The sequence below is a fragment of the Arvicanthis niloticus genome, chromosome 14 (assembly GCF_011762505.2).
Source record: "Arvicanthis niloticus isolate mArvNil1 chromosome 14, mArvNil1.pat.X, whole genome shotgun sequence".
Lineage (NCBI taxonomy): Eukaryota > Metazoa > Chordata > Mammalia > Rodentia > Muridae > Arvicanthis > Arvicanthis niloticus.
The window spans coordinates 12406143-12418744 of NC_047671.1; the positions used below are offsets into that span (position 1 = coordinate 12406143).

Sequence of the window (12602 nt, forward strand, 5' to 3'; positions counted from 1 at the left end):
CAAGAAAATGCCAAGCTTGATCACCACCACTGTAGTTGGGGGCAAACTCTCACCTGATTTTATAGATGAGGCCCACGTTATTGGTTCGCACCCGGAATACGTCAACGTTGGCTTTCTCGAAAGCAGACTCACTCCTACGGTGAACACGTGCGGTTAGTCTGAATAATGTATCTCACAGGCCCGGGAACAGAGCCAGAGGCTCGCATACTCATCTTGCTCTGTATCTCATTCACTGGGAGAGCTGCATGCAACTGGCTACCATTTTGAGCTTCCTCCCTAACCTGGTCAGAGATGAGGAGAGGAAGGACAGGCAGGATCACGCCGAGGCTCACATCCAGGAGTTCAACTAAGCATTGCCATGAGTCACCAAGGCAAACACAGTAGCTGATACCCAGCACCATTGTGTGCTCATGCAAACTGATATCAAGTAGAAGAACTGGGATCTGCTCAGGGAAGAGGAGAGAGTGATGGATGGATGCCTGGGGCCTCTTATCTGAAGGTCCCCGCATGGCTTACCCATCACCTGCCCTATTCTGTGAGAAGAACACAGCCCCAAGTAGATGCAGACCTTGGGTGGCCTGTGATCCTGCCATTGTGATGAGAAAAGGGATCCCTTCCCCCACCCTCAGAGCAACCAGGGAAGCAGATGCAGTAAGGAGAATCATGACTGGCACCCAGCAAACAGTGCAGTCAGAGGAAATACATCTGAGGTGTGAGGCAAAGTAGATCCCAGGCCAGTCCCAGCTTCTGCACATCCTACATTCAAGTGCTTCACACAAGAGGCTGGAAGCCTTGCCCCAGCATCTTCTGGAGTGGACACCTGAGTCTCATGTTGGCATCTATTTCGCCCTCTGTGTGGGACAGGAATCCAGCTGTGACAGCCCAGGTCTGCCAGCAGCTCTTTCTGACTCCCTCATAGCTGAGCCCTCTGGTTTGAGAGTCTAAGCTCTCAGCCAGAGATCACGGCCCAGAACACAGCCAGGAGAAAAGAAAAACACAGAAGTCATTTGCCTGTGTGATGGTTTATACCTTAAGTGTATTCCCAAAGCCCTTGTAAATCTCACACCCCACACCTACCCCTATTGCTGTTTGGGAGCATTTAAGAGGTTGAACCTAGAACTATAGCCCAGTGATAAGATAAAGCGTTTTCCTGGCATGCATGAGGCCCTGGGTTCAATTCCCAGCACTGCACAATAAAGAAGGCAGGGCCCACTGGAGGGAAGTCAGTTCACCTAGGCTATGCCCTTGAAGAGAATATTGGGACCCTGTGGTGACTCCTCTTCTTCTCTTTACTTCCTGGTTGCTGTAATTTGAATAGCTTCCTTCACAGCTGGTGCTCACTTGTCACATCTCCTAATAGCCATTCAGCCAAACTGACCACGGACCAAAACCTCCAAAACTCGGGAGCAAAATAAAGTCTTTCTCTTTTTAGTTGGTTGGTTTTAGGTATCTGTCACAGTCGTGGATCTTAAATAACCAAGCTTATGGTTATTAACATTTACTGGCTGGCTGTGTTCTTCAAAATAAAGGGAGTGAAGGCCACAGGCTGAAAGTCGGGCACAGGGGGCCTTCCAGGTTCTTCAGGGCCCAGAAGCTGGGATTCTGCCAGTGGACCCACTTTGAAGAGCAATCTGTCTTGGGGAGAAGTTTCCTTAAGAGGCGGGCACAATGGGGTGGGGTCCAAGCCTCCTAAAAAAAGAACAGAGCCCTGAAGATGTACTAAAGCAGCTCCTCAGGGAAAGGGGGACCCAAGGAGAAGCCTAGGAATAGAGAAGGGAGGAGGAGAGGGGGGAAGCTTCCAGGTTTGCTGTAGGGAAATGGAGACTCCAGGGCTGCTGCCTTGTATCTGAGCTCAGGTGGGTGTTTGTCCAGGGAGGGGAGGAGCCGAGCAATGCCGCTTCAAGTGCGCAGGCAAAATGTTTCCTCCAAAGATTTGATCTCCTTCCTGGGAAGATAAAGCTTTTGGATCCGGTGTTGAAAATGGAACCAAACCAAACCAGTACCCCCGGAGGTGTGCTTGCTGATGTGGGGTTTGCATCTGAGGGAGAACAGGACACCCCAGCTTCCAGTTCCGTCAAGGCAGCTATGATGTAAACGTGAAAGGAAACCACACAGACATCGATTCTGCACAACAGGATTTTGTGAATGAAAAACCAAAGAAAGTGAGTAAGTGGCATTTTCTTTCTCAACTCATGGCATAAAGCAACAGATTTTTAGAATAAGTCAACAAGAGTTTCTGCATTAAGTAAACACCCTAAGGAAAAAGTGCCCTGGGAAGTTATATGACTGAATGCTTTGTAGCCGTTAAGAATCCTATTGCAAAAGAACACTTGAAGACATTTATGATACAAGCTTTAAAAAAAAACAGGTGTTGAGATGGAATCTGTGAACAGAGCGACCAATACAAGCAGGATGACATCACCTTCATATAAAAATAATGAGCATCAGGATTTATACAAATGGACCGTGCCACACCCAGAGGCTAAGTCTATAAAGTCTTACTTGTTCTTGTCTATATGAACTTTTATATTTTTTTTCAAAGAAACACATACTGCTTTTGTGATTCTCCATACCTTAAATCCCTTCACCCCCCAACCCCCAACACCCAACTCTGACCATGGGATGCTGCTGAAGGTCTGGGGATGGTAGGTGTCACGTTCTAAAGGTGCATGGAACCCAGAAAATAAACTACTGGGAACAGGGGGCAAGGAGGAAAGCGTTCCCAGACCACTTCAGCCAATGATGGGTGTGGAGGGAGGAGCCTGGGTTTCTGTGGTACCTCTGATGGGGGTTCTGTCAGGAAAGCTCTAAAAGCTGCCTTCAGCAAAGGGGAGCCCTGAGCACGTGTACCATTGCGCTAGTTTGTAGAGGAATTTCCCTCCAATTAATTGATTGGCTACTAAAGACCACAAGAAGCCAGTTGTTGGTCAAAAAGGAGGAGGCAGGCTTTCTGGGTCCGCCTTTGTCCGGTCCGAGTGAAGAAGAGGGGACAAGACAGGAAGAAAGAACGGGAACTATTATATCTGGTGGCAGCTTCCACATGATAGATTCCACGCTCAGTGGTTGTGTCATCTGTTGATTTTAAACTAAGATTGTCTGGTGTTTTCCATTCGCAGCGACTTAGATGGGCCAGAGGGGAAGAACTTAGTCGGAGTAGAATTCAGTCAGGCTTTGGAACGGGAAGATTATTGAGCAAGGACTGAGCTCCAGAGGAAAGGTAACGGCTGTCTCGGCCGCAGGCTATACACCAGGATAGGAACCAGGGTGAGACCGCTGATGCCTGTGCTTAGCCGGTTTATAGTGTTTTGTTTTGTTTTTTTAAACTACACACTACACTGGTTGAATAACTAATCCTTGCTCTCTGGCTGCTCTGCAGCCTGTAATGAGGAACACAGGCACAGGGGAAAAGATCTGCACGGCCAGCAGGAGCAGGGGCACTCTAGGCCCACTGAAGGCCACGCTGTTGGTCCGGAATGGCTCCTGGACAGATGTGATATGAACTTTATTAGTGTCTGCACCATGAAGACCAATCTTGGCATACAGGAAAGCCCGTCTCCAGAGAAGAAAGGGCTGCAGACAGACTCCATTGGCTAGCCATTTTCAAAAGGAGGCTGGGACTATCCCAAAGAAGCCCCCAGCCCCACCCATTCTGGGATCAGATCTGAGAAGCCCATTTCTAGTAAGTCAGAATGCAATTGTTTTAGAAAACTGATCAAGGCTGGCTTAGAAATCCCAAAAGAAACAGAAATGCAGGCCTCCTCACAATTCCCAGTGGGAGGAGGGACCCACCATGGCTCCTGCACCATCCTGGAATAAAGTGTAGCTCAGGGCACTGCCCACGGCACCATTCAGAAGGGACTTCCCAGCATTTTAGCCACTAACAAGACAGACCCTCCAAACTAAAATGCCAGGCATTCTCCAACACACTGGGATATGAATTCTCAGTGGGAAAACAAACCATATAATACATGAAATCCCATCCTTTTGCCATGTCTTAAACACGGGGCCTCCTGGGCAACAGGGGCGGGGCACAGAAAACCAAGAAGATGGCGACTTCCTTTGGAAATCATTTTGTAGGGTCTTCATTGGGGTGAGGATTGGGTGAAAGGTCACATGTGGGAAAATGAGGGGACATGTCGTATTCTTTGTTGCCCAGAAGTCAGATAGCAAAGATCTTCTTGAAATGGGAATTTTATTGGGTGAGGGGTGAGGTTCTATGTTCCAGGTCACAGGAAAAGGGACAGGAATGTGCTCAAATCAGGGTGAGACAGAAAAGGTGAGGACCAGGAAATAGGAGATGAAAGATGGTACCAAAGGCCGTGTGAAGGGACCAGGAGAAATGCCAGGAAAGATGGAGTTTGAATTTTAATACTGAAGGAAGAATCATTGGCTTGTTTGAGTTGGGCAGTGTAAACCCTTTCTAGGGCCCGGAGCTATCAGAGAGGTCTGTTACATACAAAAGTGTGTGTGTGTGTGTGTGTGTGTGTGTGTGTGTGTGTGTGTGTGTAAGTGTGTGTGCAAGTGTGTGCTAGTGTATGTGTGCATACAAGATTATATGTACAAGTGTGTATGTGCATGTGCAAGTGTATGTATATGCAAGTGTGTGCTTGTGTGTGTGTACATGCACACAAGATTATGTGTACAAGTGTGTGCATGTGCAAGTATGTATACAAGTGTAAGATTGTATGCAAGATTGTGTGTGCAAGTGTGTGTGCTTGTGTGAATATGTGTTTATGTGCATGTGCAAGTGTGTGTGTATGGAAGTGTACTTGCGCAAGTATGTGTGTGCAAGATTGTGTGTACAAGTGTGTGTGCATGTGTGTGTGCAAGTGTGTGCTAATGCAAGTGTGTGCCTGTGCAAGACTGTGTATACAAGTGTGTGTGTGTGTGTGTGTGTGTGTGTGCACGCGCGCACAAGGATCCCTGCTCCTGGAAACTCAATTGGAGCTGGTTGACTGTGGAGAAGCATCAGCAGACAGTGTAAAGAGACAGAGGCAGCACAACCTGTGTTAACCATGGGACTCAGAGGTGACTCAGCTGTCACCCTCATGTGATGCACCTCACACCCTCAGAAAGCCACATTTCCCTCCTTGACTTAGTTTCCAGCTTGAGCTTCAGGGATGTCCTGGGCAGAATTGTACACCATTTTCTTTGTATTCTTTTCCCTTGCTTTCTTCATGTGGCCAGATTCTGGCCTCCGGCTTCCCCTCCGCCATGCTCACAACTGAGACGACATCAGCAGCCAGTGTCAACTCAGCACTCACCACTTGGCTTCCAGTCTGGCCTTCAGCTGTTCCCTTATACCTCAGCACAGCGACATGGCTCCACAGCAGTTCCGGCTGGGCCCCCACAGGACCTCTACTCTCCATACTCACACTGTTTCCCTGGGTGTAACCAATCGTTTGTATTCCTCTAGTATCTGAGTTCATTCGGCACTAGAGACCTAAGTTATGTCCTTTGCTGTGAAGTGTCACTATGGCCACATGATACCTCAGGTGTCTGCTGAGCTCACATTCATCATGAGCCAGGACAAGCACAGGAAGCTCATTTCACCCTCAGCTGCAGGTCCACCACCTTCCTGTCCAGCCCTCTCTAGTCTCAGCAGCACCCAGCTGATAGCCCCACCCATGCCCATGCTCATGCTTTTGCCCCCAACCTCAAGCAAGACACAGGTCCTCTCCAGGAGCCTCCCCAGCAGACCTCCATGGTCTCGGGGATCACAAACTCCTACCCCTGGCTCCCATTCCCTCCTGGCTCTGTCAATCCATCCATAACTCCCCCATCCAGCACCAGGAAGCCTTTCCTTTCCTGTGGAGCCAGGCTCCCAGGCTATGGGGGCTCAGTGATGACCCTTCTCAGTGTGTTACATTACACCAGTGACCTGGGCCTCCCTGAGAGAAAGTTTGCCAGATGAACAAGCAGAGGGGGAGGAAGCTGAGGATTATAGGTACATAAAAGGAGGAAGGGCCATGAGAGTTCACTACAAAAAGATGAAAGGATGGTTTTGCTTTAAGAGGTGGCTGGGGACTGCAAACACCAGACAGCCACCTTGCCAGGGCTAGTGGCATCTCCTTCCTCTGAGAGGATGCATGGCAAAAAAGATGGATATTTCATGTATTCCCTTTACCGTGCCCACATCACAGGAGGGAAAGACTTCCATGAGAGTCACGTGCAGTACGAGCAGACAAGGAGGCAGGTACCCTGTTCTGCAGAAATGGATGGAATAGGGTGTTATGTCCATCTGATCATTGCTACATGGGGGCCATGGCCCTAAGTTAGTACTCACACATAACAAGACTGGCCACCCTAAAGCACGGAGTCCCAAGTTTTCTAGCATAGCCACCCCACCCCTGTGTACCTTCCCTTCTTGTCCCCAGGAGTTACCAGGCCATAAACCTTAGAGATCATGAAACTCTTCATGCTCCAAGGTCATAGACTCGTGTCATCTATTAAAATATGTATAGCATAAATGTAAATGAAGTACCAGCTTTCCCACAGAAAAACTCCAAGACTGTGAGCCATTCAATACTTCTCCTCCGGCCTCAGCTTTCCCATGGATGGAGTGGGAACACATCAGTAGATTCAAGTGGCTGTGAAACTTTTCCTCAATTGGAATCCTGCCCGGAACCCCAGTGGGTTAGATAACCAGAAGTGGGTTACTCTGAAAGATTAAGGGCACTGTGGGCCCAGAGCCAGCTAGTCAAATCTGCCCAGACAGCACAGGCTGAGTGAAAGCCAGTGAGCAAGACCACTTCGAAGACCACTAGCCAACTTTGAAATTCTGCAGGAAGTTCTTAGGTGTGCTGTGTTTGCTTGTGTGTGCATGTGTGTAGTGAAGGAACAAACCAAAGAGACAGTAGCAGTCTCTGCCTTCAGGGGTTAACAGAAAGCAAATGGCTCAGGTATATGCAGAACACACACAGATGCACACACACATACTCATGACATGTGACTGAGTATACATGGCTCCCAGGTAAGTTAAGTATGATGCTGGCCATCAAGAGACTTTAGTATAGAGCATCTCAAAATCCTGGCTCCCTCACACATGTTCTTCATGACGTTCATGATCTCAACCACCCTAGGATGGTCGGTAAGAAAATCAAGGCCTTGAAGACCATGAGATTTTTGGCAAAGTTACATGGAACATAGTAAAAGCTGGCCTGACACCTGGGTTCTTGGTCCTAATTGTTAATTCTCCATCATCAAAGGATACGCATGAGTTCTTGGAAGGTCCAAACTAAACATTACTGCTTACAAAATCTAGAATGTGACAAAGGAGTCTTGTCAGGAAAGCACTGAGTGATCCCAGGATGACACTTGGCTTGCTGAAAGAGAATTCTTGTCATTTAACATGCCTGTGGTCCAACTGTCCATTTCTACAGAATAGAAGGCCACCACTGGGTTCTAGAACTTGGTCAGCCAAACTAATGTCACAGAGTCCCATCAATCCAGAATGGTACTCACTTGCTGGTGAGATGGAGCTTGGGAGAGAGCCCATTCTCTCCAAAGAGCGTGATGAACACATTGGCATCTGTTCCTGCACCACGAACATCCCCTGTGGCTGTGACCACCTCATACACTGGGAAAAAAAGAAGAAAAAGACAGACTGTAGGCTCAAGAGGGAACCCAGAATCCCATGCTCATCATCCTGAACCAAGGTCAAAGCCATACTAACTCCTACTGACTAAAAAGTCATCAATATTACACACTGCTTTGGCAGAGGACCCTCAAATCTTAGAGACAAGGCCAGCTTTATTCTGCATGGATAAACAACCTAAGGGTGGAATATGCAGTTTTCCAACAAGGAGTGTGTCTTGGCTGGGTCACCAAGTTCCCTCTCACGGTCATCTTGAAGTTTGCATGGCTTGTTGTCAACACCATCCTGGCCAGGATGTCAGTCCCCATATACTTGCTGACTGGAGAATCTATCAAGATTCTTAGAAATGGCAATGAGGTGGTTTGAATAAAAATGGTCCCCATAGGCTCACAGGGAGTGACACTATTGGAAAGGATTAAGAGGTATGGCCTTACTGGAAGAAGTGTGTCACTGGGGGTGGACTTTAAGGTTTCAGAAGCTCAAGCCAGGCCCACGTCTCTCTACTTGCTGCCTGCCCTTCATGTAGAACTCCCAGCTTCTTCTCTGGCACCATGTCTGCTGTATGTCACCATGCTTTCCAACATGATGATAATAGACTAAACCTATGAACTATAAACCAGCTTCAATTAAATGTTTGCCCTTATAAGAATTACTATGGTCATGGTGTCTCTTCACAGCAATAGAAACCCTGAATAAAACGGGCAAGATCTGCTACAACCATGTGGACTGAGCAGGATGGACAGGGCATTCCATGGCCAGGAAGAGTGTTAGCAAAATTGTAGGAATGCGTCTTGGATCTATTTTTGGAATCAACTCCCAGAAACCCAACACACAACTGGCCTGGGCAGGGTTGCTGCAGCCAACCACCCCCAGAGCCACGTCACCTCTGCTAAGAAGTAGGAACAGCACGCACCAACCTATCCAGATGCTACTCCTATCTCCAAATGAAATGTGCATCCCCATCCTGCTCTATGAGGAGACACACTTCTGAATCATTCGTGGGCTGGAAACGCTGACTCAGGGAGCCGACCACACATGAGGGAGGCTGACCAAGAGGAAATGATGTCATTGGGAAGGAAGAATTTACAATGTGAAGAGCTAGTCAGATGTGGGAAGGGTGTGTGAACTCCTCTGGGTGTGCACCAGCAGTTCATTACATCGTGGAAATGCACAAATACCAGTGCTTGGTAAGTATGCCATGACCACAATGATGGATGACTTACTGCATGTCCAGCCCGAGTTACAGGCTACACAGGTATATTATCACACTTGATTCTTGCTGCAAACCTATTTCTTGTTCCTATTTCTGGCCTTTTCAGAACAGGTCCTCAGGAGCAGAGTCTATTTTAGCTCTCTTGAGGAGGTCTTGTGGATTGGGTTGCTATTTGGGGGTTACATATTCATTATTCAAAACTATCAATAGTCAGTTCATTCTGCCAGAGGGGTTTGTCCCATTTACAAAGTAGCAAAGCTTCAGGGTGGAAGGCGGAGTCCATGAATACCTCTGAGCACCTGTGGCATCTGGACCTATGGACCGTGTGTTCCAGGTGTGTTCCAAGTATTATTCTTCCTACTAAAAGCCTGTGAGTCTCTGGATGCTGGGACAAAGTTTTTGTTGGGTGTCAGTGCCACAGAAGTCCATAGGTGGCCACTGACTCTCCACTTGGGAACAAGATGGCTTTTTACAAGTACCTAGCTGCCTGTAACACTAGACAGTGATAATCTGCTTTGCAGAACTGTTCTTGAAATTGAAAATGTAGAGGCCCTGACACACAGAAGATAATAAATAGCCTTTCTCTTTTAAAGCTATTGTTTATGCAGAAAAAGCCAGTTTCATCCAAGAGCTAACACCTGTTTCTTTGGCAGACAGCATATTACCTCAAGCATCATGAACATGGTGTGCAGATCATTCGGAAGCTCTTCCAGAGCACCGCAGATTCTAACATGGTCCTTGCCTGTGAAGAATGGAATCTGCAGTGTCTGGGGATGAGACACTGGATGTGCCTGAGTCTGACAAAGCTCATCAGAGAAGCCAAGAATGGGGAAAGAAAAGTAGTGCGTGTGAGTGGACTCTGTTTCTCATGATACTCACGGCAAGGCTTGGGCCATCGCAGCCTGTCCCCCAGGGGAACCCGAGTATTGTCTGTGTCACCTATATGCATACAAGGCATCTCTGACATCACCTACACACACGTACACACAGGCATTTCTGAGTCAAGTAGCCCCAGGAGAATGGCCAGCCTGGTGGAAATGCCAGGACCACATCACCTGAAAATTGCAGAAAGAGGCCCAGAGATACTTAATTTCAAGAAGAGGCAAGTCTGGTGTTTAGACAGGAATGGGAAAGCTGACTCACTAGCCCACTCAAGGGTTCACAGCTACTCCCTAAGCCAGACGCTTACTTACAAAAGTGGCTCATCTGAACTTAACGACAGTTAAGACCATCAAGAAAATGGCAGAGTGAGTCACGGATGAAGATATGGCATTTGGAATGCACCTAGAAACTATGAATAATTCATACAGAGAAGAAACAGACACCACATTCTTTTAAATACCAATAGACGATCACTTATCATAAGATCAAAAACGTCCAGTTTGGGGGCTTGACCCAAGAGAAACAAAAAGAGATGCACACAAAGCCCCATGAACTCGGTGTTCATAGTAACTTACTCTCAGTAGAACCAAATGAGAAATTTTAAGTGTCCATCAACAGGTGAGTGGGTAAACAAACCGTACCACTCAGCAGTGAAAAGCGGTGAGCTACAGACACACGCTGTGCGGCACAACACACAGACACAAAACACTTGTTCTTTACAGTGCTCCTTATGTGAAGCCACTAATAGCAAATGTGACCTGCTGAAACAGGAGACAGGAGAGTAGCTGACTGGAACTGGAAACAGGGAGAGGCTGGGAACAACACAAGGGACCCTTGGTCTCCCTATTGTAAATATTTTCTACTTTGACCTTGACACATAAAACTGACATTCAAAATGTACTTACTTTATTATAATAGACTATATACTCCAGTAACACTGGAAGATACAAAGGCAACTTAATAGGGCACAAAAGATACTCAAATGACCACCAAATACAGGAAATCCACAAGTGAACATGTTCAAGACCATTACTCATCAGGACACGAAAACTAAACTCCCGGGAAGATGCCACCATGTGCCCACCAGAATGGCTGAAATAAACAATTGACCATACCAAGCAACGGCAGAATGTGAAGCCGATGTCCCTCTAGTATGGTGGGGGTGCATGAGTGGCTGTAAGCACTGAGAGGTGACCAGATGCTCACCCTGTAACCCAGCACTTCAACTTCCAATTTATAAAGCCTGGAGAAGTGTGTGTGTGTGTGTGTGTGTGTGTGTGTGTGTGTGTGTGTGTGTGTCTGTGTGTCTGTGTGTCTGTGTGTGTCTGTGTGTCCAAGACCTGTAGCAGCTTTCTTCACAGTAGAACAAAAACAAAGGCCCAAGCAATGCTAATTGTTCGTCTCGAGAGTGGTTGAATCACCAATGATGTGTTCAAAAAATGCAACCGTATCCATGAGTAAAAAGAGCAAACTATGCATCACGTTACAGCATGCATGAACCTCTCAGGTGGGCTGGTAAGAAAAAAGAATAAGCACAAAAGTAGACACACCACAAAACTCATAGCTCATTCCCGTAATGCCAGTACCGCTGAGACTAGCCTAGGCTACACAGTAAGTATAGCCTAAGTAAGACAAACCTGAACCGCAGAGTGAGACCTTTCTCCCAAAGAAGCACACATCAAGTGACCCCATTTATAGGGAGTTAAAGAGCCGCAAAAAGCTGTCTGTGGAGATAAACCAAGGAGACTTGTAGTGTCGGGCAGAGATCCTAAGAGCTCTGTGGAGGTGTAATTCCTGGTGCTACACACGTGTGCACGGGTAAGTTGTTCCCTCCGCACTTCTGTGTCCTGTGTTGTGCGCAGACATCCTCAGTCTAATTTGTTGACAGAGCTTTCCGGTTGGCAGAATAGACTATTATAGTGCGGGGACTGCCTTGTATTCTCAGCTGCACTGATCTGACGACCAGAAAGTTGCCCCATCTCCAGCTCCATGGAGCCCTGCGCTCTCCAACCCCCCAGACACTGTGTAAGCAATGGTCCAGAGCTGCAAAGCTCTCCGCAGAGGGAGGGACGGATCCCGCGGCCCCACCAGCAGCCTGCTAGCCCACAGCCCCCAGGCAGCCCGCACCCTTGGCTTTGTAGTACTCATGCTCCAGTTCATCCTCGTCATCCTCCGAGTTGTAGTTCAGCAGCTCCTCCTCGTACAAGCCCAGGAAGTCGATGTCTTTCTTCCTCCGCTTCTTCTTCTGGGGCATCATTTTGCTGCCTGCCTCTTCTGGGACCCTATAGGCTCACTGGTCCGCCTTCCTGGCTTCCTTGGGGCCTGTGCCTCTCCTCTCACTCAGCAAGCTGCAGAGCCCACAGTCCCTCCTAGGGTTTCAGGTCTGGATGTGGCGCACTGGCTCTCCCTGGGTCTCCTGATTCTCCTGGGTCCCCAGTCCCAAAGTTCCCACTTCACTCTTCTCTGGTGCTTCAGCGCTATTTTTTCCCCCTCGTTTTTCCCTTTCTGTCCCCAGCCGTTCTCTGTCACCCTCTCTCACTCTGCGCCTGCCCCAGGGCTTCCCCTTGAGCCTTATCACTTATTCATGAGAATGAGAAGGTTGTCCTCTTTCCTCTCCCCCCCCACACCCCTTTGCAAAGACTCAAGTGACATAATGTCCTCGTGTCCACTTCCCACCCGGCCTCACAACAGGGAGGGTGGCTCTTAAGACCCCTCCAGGCCACTCCAAGGGCATGTAGGGGCCACCATCAAGGAGACACCTGAGCTTCACAGCCTATGAGAGCACTGCACACTGTCCAGAGCAGGGTTGGTCCCGAGGAGGGCAGAGCTGAGGGATCTAGCAGGCTCCTGGCACGGGTCAGTTTCTCTCTATTATGCATGAGTCCTGCTCATCTTACCCAGAAGGCAGGT

The 12602-nt window shown here is 48.1% G+C and overlaps 1 protein-coding gene across 3 annotated transcripts in view; it reads right to left on the reverse strand.

Annotated features, from left to right (window-relative positions):
• Loxhd1 (lipoxygenase homology PLAT domains 1) overlaps positions 1-11949 on the reverse strand; it is a 152335-nt gene extending 140386 nt beyond the window's left edge. For all 3 annotated transcript variants that reach the window (XM_034518241.2, XM_034518240.2, XM_076912406.1), the window contains exons 1-3: positions 11820-11949; positions 7465-7579; positions 54-134 (exon numbers count right to left, since the gene is read on the reverse strand). In XM_034518241.2, coding sequence (XP_034374132.1) covers positions 54-134; positions 7465-7579; positions 11820-11949 — 326 coding nt within the window. The remainder of the gene's footprint in view (positions 1-53; positions 135-7464; positions 7580-11819) is intronic.
• Positions 11950-12602: the final 653 nt, after the last annotated feature.